The sequence below is a fragment of the Carcharodon carcharias genome, chromosome 1 (genome assembly GCF_017639515.1).
Source record: "Carcharodon carcharias isolate sCarCar2 chromosome 1, sCarCar2.pri, whole genome shotgun sequence".
Lineage (NCBI taxonomy): Eukaryota > Metazoa > Chordata > Chondrichthyes > Lamniformes > Lamnidae > Carcharodon > Carcharodon carcharias.
The window spans coordinates 95,234,115-95,251,373 of NC_054467.1; the positions used below are offsets into that span (position 1 = coordinate 95,234,115).

The 17,259-nt window shown below is 40.6% G+C and overlaps 1 protein-coding gene across 6 annotated transcripts in view; it reads right to left on the reverse strand.

The window, feature by feature from the left end:
- Positions 1-17,259, reverse strand: part of prdm5 (PR domain containing 5) — a 350,538-nt gene that overhangs the window by 242,784 nt on the left and 90,495 nt on the right. For 4 of the 6 annotated variants that reach the window (XM_041196967.1, XM_041196799.1, XM_041196715.1 and 1 more), the window contains exon 8: positions 11,561-11,676. In XM_041196967.1, coding sequence (XP_041052901.1) covers positions 11,561-11,676 — 116 coding nt within the window. The remainder of the gene's footprint in view (positions 1-11,560; positions 11,677-17,259) is intronic. The other 2 variants (XM_041197058.1, XM_041196880.1) reach the window with 1 other exon arrangement.

Consider the following 17,259-nt stretch of genomic DNA (forward strand, 5'->3'; position numbering starts at 1 on the left):
TCCCATGGTGACTGGAGAAGGTTAAAAGATTTGAAGGACTGTCTGGTATTATTTGAAGTGGATTACAAATACCTATAATATTCCATCTCCATGCGAAGATCCTTTATGTGGATCCATCAGTTCATTTGTTCATTAAATTACTTCAGATCACATGCATACAACCAGTTACTGTAAAACTGACATTTGTTAGATATTCAGTTCCTTTTGGTGTCAGATGGTTGTAATTTCAGGTTCTGCACTGGTTTAGTGAAGATCCCAATCTCAATCAGCTCATAGAAGTTGTGGATTTTTTTGCAGTTGCTTATTTAAAACTTTGTGATTTCAAAAATGAAGCTTTTAAACAACTTGCTTTAAATCTTGGATGCTCCAGAGTGACTTTCTAAAGCATATTTGAAATTAACATCCATAATAGAGCATCTGGCTTTAGGAAAACATTACTGTGATTTTAATTCATCTTTCAAAATCTGTCATTTCTATTTGTAAAATGCTAACATTTTCTCAATAGCAAGATATAGTGATATCTCTATACTGCGTTCATTATATTTCAAAAACATTTTCTTAAACTGTTGAATAGAATACCATATTATATAAACATATATTATTATATTAAATTCAGTACATGGGCCATGCTCTCCATTTAAAACTTTCATGGTCACCCTACCCCTGTGCAGGCCTATTATACTGCTGGTTGTATCAGATATACTTATAGATGGTGCTGTGATAGGAGCTGTTAATGTCAAAGATGTTGTAACTTGCCTGTCACAAACTCTCCCAGCCTGGAACTTAATAGAAAAATGGTGGCTGTACTAGCAAGTTTCAAAATTTTAATTATGTTTCTAATTGGTCAAGCTAAGCTCAAAAAGTTAAGCAATTTCAATGAGAGGCTTTGCTTCACCTGGAATGCACCTAGTTCATTTACCTATACCAACCTGGCTGCTGGCTGAAAATCAAAGTGCTTGGCAGTGACTCATGGCAAGAGATTGAAACTGCATACAACCACCTTTAGGGTACGAATAAAAACAGAAAGTGCTGGAGAAATTCAGCAGGTCTGGCAGCATCTGTGGAGACAGAAACAGAGTTAACGTTTCCAGTCCGATATGATTCCTTCAGAGGCCCTTCATATAGAGCTCGAAACGTTAACGTTGTTTCTCTCTCCACAGATGCTGCCAGACCTGTTGTTTTTTTCCAGCATTTTTCAATTTTTATTTCAGACCTCCAGCATCAGCAGTATTTTGCTTTTGCCTTCTGGGTACAGTAGTTTGAGGGGGTGTGGTTCTACTTTGGGAGGAATTCAAATGAGACAGGGCTTCCCAAGGCCTGGTGACATCTTGTAAACAACAGCCCCAGAGTGCAGCATTAAATGGAGCAGACAGGAGAGGTAACTTTGCCCTAAATTAATAACTACATGAAGCATTGTGAGCACATGTCCCTATGCTACTGCACAGAATGACACAGCACATTGGTATATGCCATGGATGATGTGTGAGCCATTCCATACAAAATAAACCACGGTCAGAATATTTTTAAAAAAGACAATCCTGGATTAGGTTAAACATTGCAAGTGATCTTCTTAAACCCTCGTCCCGTCCCCTCCAGCCTCACCTCCAAAAAATGCAAGGAGCTCATGGACTTCTTGTGAGATCAAGATAATCCAGTCAGCTGCCTCTGTCTTGTCACCCCCTTCCACTAGCCCACCAGGTCAAACTTCTTTAAATGCTACCCCCTGCCATAGCCTCAACTCACAAATTTCTCTAGTTTCTCATCTATCTCCCCTCATGCCTTTCTTGAGCTCATCTTGTTCTTGAGACTCAACTCCTGTTCCCTCGATCTTATTCCCACTAAACTAAACTAATACTCCTAGCCCCCATGTTTGCCTTATTGTAAATGGATCTCTCTCTTCAGGTATTGTCCCCCTCTCTTAAATCTCCTGTCACCTCAAAAAACAACCCTTAACCCCGCTGCCTTTGCAAAGTAATGTTCCACCTTTCTTTCCTCTCCAAAGTCTTTGAACATGTTGTCACCTCACAAATCAATTCCCATCTTCCCAGAGCTCCATGTTGGAATCTCTCCAATCAGGCTTCCGCCTCTGCCACAGTGCTGAAACAGCTCTTATCAAAGTCACAAATGACATCTTATGTGACTGTGACAAATGTAAACTTTCCGCCTCAAGATTCGTGACCTGTCTGCAGCCTTTGGCATGGTTGACACCATCCTCTTCCAATGCCTCTCTACATCTCATCCAGCTGGGTGGCACTGCTATCACCTGCCCATTCTTATCTAATTGTAACCAGAAAATTGGCTGCACCAGCTTCTCTTCCTGGTCTCACTGTTATCTTTGGTGTCCGCCAAGAATTTATCCTTGGCCCTTCTCCTATTTCTCATCTACATGCTGCCCTCAGCAAAATTATCTAAAGACGCAGCACTAGTTTTCACATGTAGGAATATTACACCCAGCACTACATCACCACCAGCTCTCTCAACTCCTCCACTGTTGCTAAATTATCAGACTACTTATCCAACATCCAGTAGTGGATAAGCAGAAATTTCCTCCAATACTGGGGAGAATGAAGCCATAGTTTCCAGTCCCCACTCCAAACTCCATTCCATAGCTGCTATGTTTTTTTTTAATTCTTTCACGGATGCGAATATCACTGGCAAGTCCAGCATTTATTGCTAATTACACAAAAAGGTGATAGTGAACCACTGCAGTCCATCTGGTGCAGGTACACCCACAGTGCTGTTAGGAAGGGAATTCCAGGATTTTGACCCACTGGCAGTGGAGGAACGGTGATATAGTTCCAAGTCAGGACGGTGCATGTCTTGGAGGGGAACATGCAGTTGGTGGTGCTCCCATGCATCTATTGCCCTTTTCCTTCTAGGTAGTGGAAGTTGTGGGCTTAGAGGGTACTGCTGAAGGAGCCTTGGTGAGTTGCTGCAGTGCATCTTGTGTATGGTATGCACTGCTGTCAAGCTGGTTGCTTTGTCCTGGATGGTGTCGAACTTCTTTGGAACTGTTGGAGCTGCACTCATCCAGGCAATTGGAGCGTATTGGAGGGTATCATGGCTTGTGCCTTGTAAATGGCTTTGGGGAGTCAGTAGATGTGTTACTCGCTAGAGAAATCCCAGCTACTGACCTGCTCTTCACAGTATTTATATGGCTGGTCTAGTTTAGTTTCTAGTCAATTGTTATGCCCAATGTATTATGAATTTTCAGTCAATGCTTTTAAAAACTGGACACAAACAAACTATTAAAATGGCTGCTACAAATCACAGCCATCTGCAGAATTCACACATCTCTTTGTTTAAGGATGGGCCAACACAAAAGGGCTATGGAACTTTCAGGCTGCCTGATTTTCTGTTGAATACTGAACAAAAGCGAAGATCAAAACTTAATTGGTGGCAGACGGAAGTAAATGGCTCCTAGCACCATCCCACGGTATCATGACTGTTTTCCCTATCCAAACTAGACTGAGTGAACATCTGAGGTGTTAACCCACAACACAGGATATAAAATCAACATAACACCATCCCTTACTTATAAAAGGACTTGAACTTGTGAAAAGCCACATGGGGACATCCTCAGATGGTCCCACATGGGGACAGCCATGTTTTTGTCTGCTTTTAAAAATCAACTAAGAGCTGTTTTGAAGTTAATTGTCAGTTTGTCAGAAAGCCAGAGCACGAACTAGCTGTATGTCATCAAGCAGGCAAGGTAATTAACAGCAATACCTTGAAAGCAGAAGATCCCAACAGAGAGAAGGATTCCTCCCCACCAAACTATTCCAGCTTAAAATTCACCCGAAAACCAACATCCAAGCTATTCAACTACAAGAAATCCCTCAACCTGTGAACATTTCACTTTACAAGACCCTCCCTTCAAATTTAAAGCATCAAAACCATCCAAGAAACTACAGCATAACATGTAACATATCGAGGATTGTAAACCACAGACTGAGAAACCCGTAATCTGTAAAAGTGTCTGACCTTTATATGTATCTAATATTTGCATGTGTAAGTGAGTGTGTGAGAACAAATGTGTCTGATGTTTGTTAAATCGTAAATGTGTGGGAATAAATAGCATTCTTTATTTTAAAATGCACATAAGCTTGCTGCTGAATTATCTAATTGTAATACACACTACAAGGGTAAGAAAAGACACACCTTTTTTCCATATAAAACATACCAATATGAGCGGTAAGATAGAACATACCATTGTGTCATGGGACAGAATGTAAGCCCTAGGATGTTGATAATGGGGGATTCAGCAATGATAATGCCATTGAATGTCAAGGGGAGATGGTTAGATTCTCTCAAGTTGGAGATGGTCACTGTCCAACACTTGCCACTTATCAGCCCAAGCCTGAGTGTTCTCCAGGTCCTGCTGCATATTGACATGGACTGCTTCAGTATCTGACGACCTGCCAATAGTAATGAACACTGTGCAATCATGAGGAACATTCCCATTTCTGACCTTATAATGGCAGGAAGGTCATTGATGAAGCAGCTGAAGTTGGTTTGGCTGAGGGCATTACCCTGAGAAACTCCTACAATGATGTTATGGAACTGAGATGACTGACCTCCAATAACCACAACCATCTTCCTTTTTGCTAAGTATGACTCCAACTAGCAGAGAGTTTTCCCCCTGATTTCCATTGACTTCTATTTTATTCGGGTTTCTTGATGCCACACTCAGTTAAATGCTGCATTTATGTCAAGGGCAGTCACTCTCACCTCACTTCTGGAGCTCAGCTCTTTTGTCCATGTTTGAACCAAGGCTGTCATTCCCACCTCACCTTTGGAATTCAGCTCTTTTGTCCATACGTATGGGGGAGGCAGTGGCGTAGTGTTATTATCACTAGACTGGTAATCCAGAGACCCAGGATAATGCTCTGGGGACCAGGATTCAAATACCACCACAGCAGATGGTAGAATCTGAATTCAATAAATATCTGGAATTAAAATTCTAATGATGACAATGAAACCATGGTCAATTGTTATAAAAAATCCATCTGGTTCACTAATGACCACATCTGGTCTGGCACTCCAGACCTACAGGAATGTGGCTGACTCTTAAAAATGCCCTCTGAATAAGGGTAATTATGGGTGGGCAATAAATACTGGCCTAGCCAGCGATTCCCAAGTCCCACAAACGAATAAAAAAAACTTGGCTTGTGACAGAACCCAAACTTAGTATTAGTGAGCAGGTTATTGCTGTGCAAGCACTGCTTGATGGCACTGTCTACAACACCTTTCATCACTTTGCTGACGATCAAGAGTAGGCTGATAGGGCAGTAATTGGTTGGATTGGATTTGTCATGTTTTTTGTGCACAGGATACATCTGGACAATTTTCCAGATTGTTGGATTGATACCGGTGGTGTGGCTGTACTGGAACAGCTTGGCTAGGGGCACAGCAAGTTCTGGAGCACAAGTTTTCAGTATTATTCAGTGCCTTCAACCATTTCTTGATATCACTACAACGAATCGAATTGTACTGACATCTGTGATGCAGGAGACCTCAGGAAGAGGCAAAAGTGGATCATCTATTTGGCACTTCTGGATGAAGGAAGTTGTGAATACTTCAAGCTTTTCTTTTGCAGAAGACTAAACTCCAGCCCTCTCCCTGGCAAAGGTCTGAGATTAGGTCAGTTTGTGCGCAAACTTAATGTCATGTTTGCTCCCGACATGAGTTTCCAACTTCATCCCTGTCATCACTAAGACCATTTATTTCCTTCTCCCCCTGAAATCACACTGCCTGGTTTCCAATCAAACACAAGATTGCCCTATGCCCCAAAATACTGCACAAGATCCAACAAGTTATTTGTTTCTAGTGCTACCTAACCAGTAGTCCTTGAAAGGATCACTGGAGGCTATAGAAAAAACTCAATGTTAAGTTTTAAAATCCTATCTGAACATGGATCAGGAAAACTTCACGTGAAAACATGTAGGCCAATACCAGCCTGTATTGGCCTCAGCCCTTTGGATTAATTTATGATACATTTCAGATCTGCGACATCTGAAAAGGGAGGAGGAGGAAGAATGTTAAGTCATGCTCACCCACATTTTTATAGCTAAAACACATAGGGCAGAATTTTGCCCTTGGTGGGCGTGTGGACCCCACCAGCTCAGTGGCGGGTGGACAGCTGACCTCCACCGCCAAAACAGGGCCCGCTGCCATTTTGAGTGGGCGGGCCAATTAAGGCCTGCCCAGCGGCCTGCCCAACGGGAAGCGCTATGCACTTCCTGTGCTGGGGGGGGGAGGGAATCCCCAGCTCTCAAATGGCGCTCTTTTGCGCATGAGCGTGAAAGAGCACACTGCTCCCTGAGGCTAAGTGCTGTCTCAGGGAGATTAGTGACAGTCTAAAAAACTTAAAATAGAAAAATAAAAATATTATTAACATGTCCCCCTCATGTGACAATGTCACACGAGATGGGACATGTTAACAAATATAACATTACATTTATTAAAGTTTTTAAAAAGGAACATGAAACCTCATCCCACCAGTGGATGAGGTTTCATGTATTATCAGAAGCCCGCTGGGGCTCCTGGCCTGCCCGCCAACCTTAAGCTTGGACAGGCAGGGCCTTTAATTACTTTAAGTACCCCGTCAATGGCCTCAATTGGCCACTGACAGGTCGGCAGGCAGATAGCTGATTTCACTCTCTGCCCGCCTTCCTGAAAATTTAAAGGGACTGGGGTGACGTCGGGGGTTCCTCCCGACGTCATCCTGCGTCATTTTCCCGTTGGCGAGCGGGCCCCGCCCCCAAATCGCCGACGGGAAAATTCTGGCCATACTGTTTTTCGCATGCACCAGTGATCAGCACATTATTAACTATATTGACCTGGTTTGCAAGGACTGCAGCAACAGCGAAACTTGGGGGTTAGTGAATAGAAAAGTTTGAAGATGGCTGGAGAAATAGATAAGGTTGTTAAGAGATTATATGGGAGCTTTGACTTTATAATTGTTGTATCAAATAAATTTATTCTAAACTTTTAAAAATCACTGGTTAGGCTTCAGCTAGAGTATTGTGTCCAATTCTGGGCATTATGTTTAGGAAGGACGTCAAGGCCTTCAGAAAAGGGTGGAAAGAGGATTTACTAGAATTAAGAAGACGATGACTTGCATTTATACAGTTCCTTTCATGACTACTGGGCATCTTAAAGCACTTCACAGCCAATGAAGCACTCCTGAAGTGTAGTTTCAGCTGAAATGTAGGAACACAGCAGCCAATTTGCACACAGCAAGCTCTCAAAAACAACAACGTGGTAATGAGCAGATAATCTGCTTTTTGTTATGTTGATTGAGGGTTAAATATTGGCCAGAGCACTGGGTATAACTCACAAGCTCCTCTCCAAAATAGTGACATGGATCATTTTATGCCCAGCTGAGAGGTCTCATCCGAAAAATGGTACCTCCAAAGTGAAGCACTCCCTCAGTACAGCACTGGATTATCGGCCTTGGTACTGTCACAGTTTCCATAGTTGAGGGACGTCAGCCACGTGCAGAGATGAGAGAAGTTGGGATTATTCCCATCAGAACAGAAACAGTTAATAGAGTTGCTCATGAAGGGTCAACACTGGAAAGAACATTCTGAACAACTCAATGGTAAATTCATAGTGGCAGCCAATACCCTCCGGGCTATCTCCCAGTGCCCTGTGGGAAAATCCCAGGGTGGAGCACCATCAATGGAAGAGTTGCAACAGGCAATCAATTAGATGGAAAGCAACAAAGCCTGTGGCCTCAATGATATTCCAGCTGAGGTTTTCAAAGTTAGCGGACTTCTGTTCACATTAAAACTCCAAGCACGTATCCATCCTATGGATTTGGGAGGGAAAAGAACTCTTCCCCCCACCCCCAAACTTCAGGAATGCGACAATTGTAACTATTTTGAAGACGGAGATGAAACATACTCCGAAAATTATTGAAATATTTCTCTCTTGACCATGTCAGGGAAAATCCTGACAGGCATTCTGCTGAATACTACTTCCTGTGGCTGAAGAAATCCTCTCAGTGTGCCTTTAGACCTTCCAAAGCAACCTCCATCATCATTTTTGTCAACAGAGAAATCCAATTAAAACATCGAGAACAACCCTAGGAACTGTTCATTGTATGCATTCACCTGACCAAAGCATTTGATTCTGTGGATTGTATTCCAAAGATTTGGATATCCAGGAAACTTCATAACAATCCTGCAATTGCTTCATGACAATATGACTGCAACTGTCTTGAGTGGGAGGCCTGAAACTGATGTCTTTAAAATCTGGACAGGTATCAAGTAAGGCTGCATGATAGCCCCCATACTACCAGACAGTGGCTATTCATCTCAAAGATTAACTGCCCTCTGGTGTCAGCATTAAATATTGTCTAGATGGAGAACTCATTAACCTTGGTTGCCTCCATGTGAAAAATAAACTGATCTCAATAGGTATACATGATCTACATTTTGTGGATGACTGTAGTGTCCTTGCCCACTCTGTACCATATCTTTCAGCCACTCTTGAACTCTTCGATTCTGTATTCAAGAGGCTTAGTCTGTCCTCGAATGTTGCCAAAAAAACTCATATCAACCCACACTTGGCCAGCCAAATATTCCACCTCCTATATATGTTGAAGGAGAGATTCTGGAATATGTTGAGCACCCACATAACTTTGCAGCTACTTCTCTCAAAAGGCCACCATTGAGAAGGGGTTCCAACACCAGATCTACCCCAGTTTAGTCTTCTATAAACAATGGCAGCGAATGTTTGACAACAAAGCCCTGCACAAGTCTACAAAAGTGCTAGTGTATATAGAGCGGTGTCATGACCACACTCCTGTACTGCAGTGAGACCTGGACTGTGTATCAGTGACACATAAGAGTGCTAGAGAAATTCCAACAGCAACGCCTCTGCCACACACATTGGATTCAATGAGAAGCCATCAAACAAATGTTTGAGTACTTCTCGAAGCCAGGACCACATGCATTCAGGCAAAAGCCCTGCAAAATCAGTTTCGATGGACTGGCCACCATGTCTGTATGGCTGAAAACAGTCTTCCTGCCAGGTCCTGTACTCTCAATCCTCAAATGGCCTACATTCTAGGGGAAGACAAAGAAAATGCTTCAAAGACACTCTGGAGCTCATTGTGGCATTGACATTACTGACTAAGAGGAGCTTGCTACCAGTCATTCAGAATAGCAACAACTTGTCCATCAAGTTGTGACTCAAGTGTGATGCAATATCTTAATGATAAGGCAGAGTAATGGCAGAGAAGGGAAAAAAATGGAAGCAAATCCTGCATTCCAGATCCCACTACCTCATAAGATGTCTTGCCCCATATGCCCAAGTCTGCAGGTCAAGAATTGGCTTGCTCAGTCACATAAATAGCCAAGCTCGTGACCCCTGAGGAAATGCCATCCTTGAGGGACAACCGATGATTTACAGTAAATAAGGAGAAACTATTTTCACTGGCTGAAGGATCAGTAATCAGAGGATACAGGCCTAAGGTAAATGGCAAAACAGCCAGAGGTGAAAGGAAGAGACTTTTTAAGTTATTATGATTTGAAATTCAGTGACTGACAGGGTCATGCCAATAGAATCAATTGCAATTTTCAAAAGAGAATTGTTTAAATACTTGAAGGGAAGCAAATTGCCTGGGTGTGGGGAAGAAAGGGGGATAGCTGGAAGGCTCTTCCACAGAGCCTGTACAGGCACAGTGGGCCAAGTGACCTCCTTCTGTACTGTACACTTCAATGACTGACTAAAGGTTCATACAATAGCAAGAATCACATGACATATATGGGATAAAAACAACAACTACAACTTTAGATCTTGAACTCCCTCCTCCATCCCCACCCCCTTTCCGTTTCTTCCCCCTCCCTTTTGTTTTTTCCAATACTTTATATAGATTTTACTTTTCCCACCAATTTCCATTATTATTAAATCTATACCTTTTATGCCCCTTTTAGTCTTATTTCACCCCACCCCCACTAGAGCTATCTGTACCTTATGTGTCCTGCCATCCATTATAATTAGCACATTCTTTTAGATAACATCACCACCTTCAACACCTCTTTGTTCTTTTGTCTGTGACATCTTTTGATTATCTGCTCCTATCACTGCTTGCTTGTCCCTACAACCACCCTCCCCCACTTCTCTCTCCACCCACCACCCGCCCCCCTCACCTTAAACCAGCTTACATTTCACCCCTCTCCTATTTTTATTTAGTTCTGTTGAAGGGTCATGAAGACTCGAAACATCAACTTTGTTCTTCTCCGCCGATGCTGCCAGACCTGCTGAGTTTTTCCAGGTATTTCTGGGTTTTTTTGACATATATGGGAGGTGGCTGGCCAAGTGTGGGTTGATATGAATTTTCTTTTGGCAACAGTCAAGGACAGACTAATCTCTTGAATGCAGAATTGAAAAGATTGAACATGGCTGACAGATCAGGTACAGAGTGGGCAAGGACACTACAGTCATCCATAAAACGTAGATCATGTATATCTATGGAGATATAGAGATCACATGACATTGACCAATGCTTTATATGCAGTATTTATAAGCAGCATCATTCACTCTCCCTCTTTTATAAAACTTGTTCTCTCAATTTCCTGTATAAACTACTAAAATTCATAAAATTCCATGGCTTCCAATGGACAGGCTGCTACGTTCTCAGGTCACTGCTCTCATCCTATATATTCCACATTATATGAAAAAATAGTGAGTGATGCAAGGAATCATTATAACTGAATGGAAAAAGACATTTCATCTCAATATTATAAAAAGCCATGGTATGTCTTGCAACATAAAGTGCGAGTTACCATCTCGAATTCAAAACCCGCATAAGCACATTATACTTGCAGAGCCAGTGTATCTAATTCTGTCTGATTCACATGGTCAACAGTTCACTTTTTATCATTAAATCATACGAGTTTTAAAATTGTGAATTCTGATTGACTGACAGGCATGTAATCTTAATTCAAAATTGTTTTGCCAATATTACCAATTATTTTGTATGTGGCACAGTCGAGGTAGTTCAAGGTAGGGAATGACCCCAATTTCGACAGTTAACACAATGCTTAGCAAAGATTGAAAAATTATGTAAAAATGAACCATATTTGAACCACGGTCAAACTGGACTGTTTGCCTTGTAAAATGAAAACTGGACTGAAAGGTCAATGGCTTTGACCTTTACTGATCTCTTCAACAACCCCCACTATAGCTCAGCTTATCGATTTGAAAAAGACAATACGTTCATTTTTCCATAATGATGTTTCTAAAATAAAAGTCAGTTAACAAGTAAATTGATCTAAACGGTTAAGGTGCAATTCACAAGAATGAAAGTCAAAAAGAAAGGCAATGTGTCAATCTTTACATTTACATCACTCTTATGCTGAGCTATCAGTGAAAGGATTAACTAACTGAACTCATATTCAAACATTTTATGTTGGAATTGACTCCGAGGCTAATTCATCCAATAGAAGTACCTGACAGCTAAGCCCCAGTAAACAGCCCACATTAGTGATCTAACACAAGCAGGACATGCTGCAAGGACTAAAACGGGGTTGCTTGTCTGCCTGACCTTTCGATGCTCTTGTAGGGTTGCAGCCGAAGAACACTTCTTATTGCACACAGAGCACATCAGTCTCCTCCGCGAGTTTCCTGCAGCCAGAAAAGAAACACTATCACGTTTTAAATCTGGAAGACAAAAGTGAATTGCATTTATATATTGCCTTTCACAACCACCTGATGACTCAAAGGAAGGACAAGCAAAGCTTCAAAACACTTGCTGAGGTGAGGTCACTTGCTAGATGCTGGATGTGTACAGTTTTACCCTTCTCGGAAACTGTAAAATTTCTTAGGTTCTCATGCTAGATCCAGATAAATATTTTTTTAGCCAAATAGCTGAAAAAATGCAGAGTATACCAAAAAAGTGAAAACTGCAGGTGCTGGAAATAAGGAACAGAAACAACTTGAAATACACAACAGGCTAGTCGACATGTATAATGAGGAATTATAGGTTATGACATTTTGGAGAGTAATCTTCAAAGCAAAAAAAAATGTAGGTCATGATCTGTTGTAGCAAAAACTGTCACATCAACATTTCTGGATATTCATAGCAATGATAATAAGAAATGAAATTAAACTAGATGAACCCATTGCAGTTGGTCATTCATTTATTGCTTTCCCAGTTTCATTGTATATCATTAGACTTGTGAAAAAACAAAGAGCAATTTGGAAACCACTAGTTTTTAAAACAATCAGTCCTGTGCGTGTCTGAAACTCTTTGATATGTTTAAAAATGCTGTGTTGAAATATATAATGTGAAAGCTGCCTGAAAACAGTAAAAATTGCATCAGAAAGTGACAGCACACCATCATATTGGAAAACTGAAGCACACGGGAACACAGAATAAGAATGAGTATTCACCCATTGAGCCTACTCCTTTCTTAGATCATAAACAATCTAGGATTCCATCCTATCGATGTCTCTAAAGGAGGTGTCCTTGCCTGTCTTGCTTTCTCAAAAGATACATCAAGTACTACACCAAACTCATATTTATCCACCCCCCAGACTACACTATTGAAACCAGACAGTTTCAAAACTAGAAACTTTATTTAAAAAAGTTCTTTTTTAAGAAAACCAGACTTTTTAAAATTCTCAAAACACCAGGACAAATTATGTGACTGGTTACAGAACCATCCACAACCTCTACTTTAATTGACTAAGATGAGAGTATTATTAGTGCATGCTAAGTAATATCATGGAACCAGCAGCAAAAATCGACCTAAATTGCAAAGATTACAGATTATAAATTATCCCGCAGCAGCCTACATTCAATATCATATCTATCTGACTGTGGCCTTAAGTCCACTTTCCTGCATGACCCCCCACACACCCATAATCCCCGGCTCCCTTGTAGATCAAAAATCTGTCCAATTTAGCCTTGAATATATTTAGTGACCTAGCCTCCAATGCTCTCTAGGGTAGAGATATTTTAAAGCACTGTGAATAAACCTGTTTTGGATTTAGAATGAGTGTCATCTCACAGACGTCTACAGCAGAGAAGGAAGTCACTTGGTCCATTGTGTCCGCCCCGGTCAACAAATATCTGACTACCCTAATCCCATTTTCCAGCACTTGGCCCATAGCCCTGGAGACTATGGCAACGCAAGTGAATATTTAAATACTTCTTAAATGTTACGAGATTTTCTGACTCAACCACCCTTTCAGGCAGTGAGTTCCAGACTCCCACCACCCTCTGAGTGAAAAAATTTCTCCTCAACTCCCCTCTTAGCCTTCTACCTCTTAGCTTAAATTTATGCCCCTGGTTATTGACCCCTCTACTAATGGAAAAAGTGCCATACTATCCACTCGATCTATGTCCCTGATTATCTAATACACATCTATCAGGTCCTCTCTCAACCTTCACTACTCCAAGGAAAACAACCCCAGCCTATTCAATCTTTCCTCATAGCTCAGACCCTCTAGCCCAGGCAACATCCTGGTAAATATCCTCAGTTACTTTTCCAGTGCAATCACATCCTTCCTATAATGTGGTGACCAGATCTTTTCATTGCTCCGAGATAAATCTGATATACAAGGTAAACATAGTAAACCGAAAAATACATAACAACCACCCTCTTGAGGGAAGAGCTTTCTCCTCATCGCCATCTTATATGGGAGGCCACTTATTTTTAACCTGTGCCCCCTAGTTCTAGATTCCTTCAGGAGGGGTAACATCCTCTCAGCATCTAGATCTCATTCTTGAGGAGTGAAATCAATCAGAATTACCTGCACAGCCTGGTGACCCTTGAAAGAACACAACAGCCAGTACTAATAATGAAACTTTGCAGCTCCTTTGCAAACATACATATCAATAAAGTTTGCTCCAAAAATAAAATGCAGCAGAGTGAGATGGCTCAGTTATATTAGTTTGAAACAATCCCACAACACGCAAGTCACCACTAAACAGGACTGACAGAACCCCTATAATTGCTACCAAAGTAGAAAACTGTTAACCCTTTCAGGAACATCACCATTATCAATACAGAAGGTTACCGCACATTTAATTTCGCAATAGGAATTATCACTTCATTTAGAAACAGAAATTACACATATCAAAATCTAAATCTAAATCAAATATAAGATCTATCCCAAGATCTTGCAGCTTTTAAATGATACAAGTTATGTTCACTACTGAAAGGATTCAGTAGAGTCACAACGAACCCTGAAATTGTATGCATAGGCTACTTAAAATCTAAGTGATAGATCATAGGATCATAAACTTTTATAGAACAGAACAGGTCTTTCTCTATGAGCCACCTAATCTAATAAATAATAAATGAAGAGGGCACTCAGTGGAGGGCATACCTCAAATCACACTGTAATAACTCAACCTTATTACAATTACACAGCTCTTCCCTGCCCAGTTGATGCTTTATAAATATAAAGCTGAAAAAAGAAATTGGTTTATGAAGAGCTTCCATCTCACTTAGGAAGCTTCAGGCTAATCCACATCCAACAAAGTGCTCTGAAAACTCTGCTCGCATTTTGACAACTGTGACAAATTCCACCACAGCTGCTGAGACAATCAACAACATTCTCAATAAAACAACTTGCAACATTCTTTAAAAAAAGTAATTCTCCTATCTCCCAATGTTAATGAATTCTTTTAAAAAAATGTTAGGATCTGTATCATTGCTAAAAAGTAATCTGTTCTTCCTTGGGCCATACTCTTTCCGTTTCATTGAAATCTGTCCATTGGTTTTTGAGACATATTGCTTACAAACAGATAAACAGACTAATAACAGGGGCAAAAACATTATCTCCACCCACATTCATTGGCAAAGGTAATTAGAAACACAGCTGTGGAGATGGAAAACATGGAGAAGAGAAAGATAAAAAAGAGAAATGGCTGGAAAACGCAAAACATTTTTTTCAAATTAGTAGATCTCCATACTGTTGCTCACAAGCGAGACAAGCAGCAGCTCTCAGATTTAACTAGCTGAACAATTCAGAATGCTTAGCCTTACATGATGCAAAAAATATACTGATTCACTTAAGTAATTGAAATATTTTCTTTGTTAATTACATCCACCAAAATTCAATTTTCAGGCAAACAGCAGCACTAACAAGAATAAAGCATCAAAAATATAACAGTAGTGTAACTTACAATTTATTATAGCCCACCAAAAATGTCGGCAAACTACCCACTTTTAAATTAAACACATTTGGTTTTGGGATCCTGTAGCTCACTCAGCAATAACATTTAATATATTAATCTGACATCAATATAATAATAAAAACCATTTGAGAAATTAGCAACTAAAGACAAGTAATCTGATAGAAAGATGATAATACGAACAAGCTGCTTCTATGCAGCTTGTTTTTCTCAGTTTACACATACTTACTTGCTCTATTACTGCAAGTCATTTGCCAGGCATAATTATGAAATGCCACAACCAACTAATCAATAGGAACACATAACAATAAAAGAGCCATTCCAAGGTCATTCATGATTTATGATGTGATTTAATTAGCAGTCTATTAATATCCAATATATTTTTCAATCTTCATTTAAATAATAATAACCATCCATTAGATCAACTTTGTCCTGCTACTGCCATTAATCATGACACCCTTGGTATACCTAAATATTACATCGTAGGTTGAAGGTCAGTTACCAGATGTATTTCACTTCCTGTTCCTAGCTGGTTCAATGAGTGAAGGAACGTGCAGCTAAGTACCAAGACCTGCTTCCAGTTCAAGAGCTAATGAGCATGTGTTTCATACTCCTCTATTTATTTTACACCTAACATAAAGCAATTACAGGAAGCACTGGGCTTTGCCTTTTTAATTTACAGCAACTGATATACAAGGATGTTCCTGACTGCTGTGTTATTTCTTAAAATTCAGATTCTTGTTAGACATTAAAGAAACAATACCAGAAAGGAAACAATCTTTATTTGGGATTTGCAGTGAACTCTGTCGACAGGAATGCAAAACATTTCAATTAGGTCAGTGAAGCCAGGACCAGACTGGCCATCATTTCTTCAAGGCCTTATTTCCTTTTTGAAAGGCCAGCTAATTCTTCATGCAGACAATGAGGATCACCAGAGAAAACCATGAACCATGTAAATTCGCACTTAAAATGTTTTTAGAACAATCATGGAAAGTAACATTTGAAAAAAAATCCAGGACCAGTTTTCAGAAGTTTGTGGAACATTCTCTTCTAAGTGTGAAAATAGAACTCTTTTCCTATTCATTTCTCTGTACCTTATTACTTGGTTTCTATGAGGTCGTTGGTCGAGTCATACATTTTCGATCTAATTAACTTCTTTTCCTGAAACTGTTCTGTACGGTTAATGTTCATTTCCATTCAATATTAGAAATGAGTATTCTGAATAATTCAGTTTTCAGTTATTAAAAAAAAATCATACCCTCCACATCAAATAATGAACTACAAATTGCATTAGGCCCATCACCAAGTATGGCAGATTCTCCATTAAAGTGGCAGTGAATTAGGCACATAGCCACTGCAGAGACCAGGAGGCCAACTGTCATTATAAGGCCACCAGAGACCAGAATGAATGAACACACCCTTTCCCTCCTCACCCCAACCCCCAATCACTGGAGAACAGATGCACACCCTCCTCGATGTACAGACCACCAAAGGTGCAACTGAGTATTAAATCCTATGAATCGTACCAGAAATCACGTGTACCTTCAACCATTTAGGATCACATATACACTATCAAAACTGAGCAAAGCAGGAATCATTTTTTTTTTTTAAAAGCATTGCTAGTTTGCTGGAGACCAAATATGACCTACCTGCACCATTTCCTACTCACCCCAACACCATCACTAGAGTAACAAGGATTACATAATACCCTGATTTATAAAACAGAAGCAAGAGATGTATAAATGCCATTAACTCCCTCAAAATAATCAACACAAACAACTAAATCAACAACTAACGTGGATGAAAATGACCGAAATCAACATCACAGAAGCATCATTAACATTGGACAGAATCTTATGCTGGTGACGGGGTGATGGGGGGTGGGGGGGCGTGGGGTTTCCCACTCGCCAACAGGAGAGCTAACGAGAGCCCCATGTAACCTCTTTCTGAGCAGGTCCACCAGTATTGTGTGCCAATCAGGCACTTGACAGGCCACCAATAGGCCACTGACGGGCCTTTCCCCAGATCAGGACCCCGGTGGAGGAAGCCACGCCTGCCAAGACTTCTGGTTAATCAGATGTTGACAGCTCAATTGA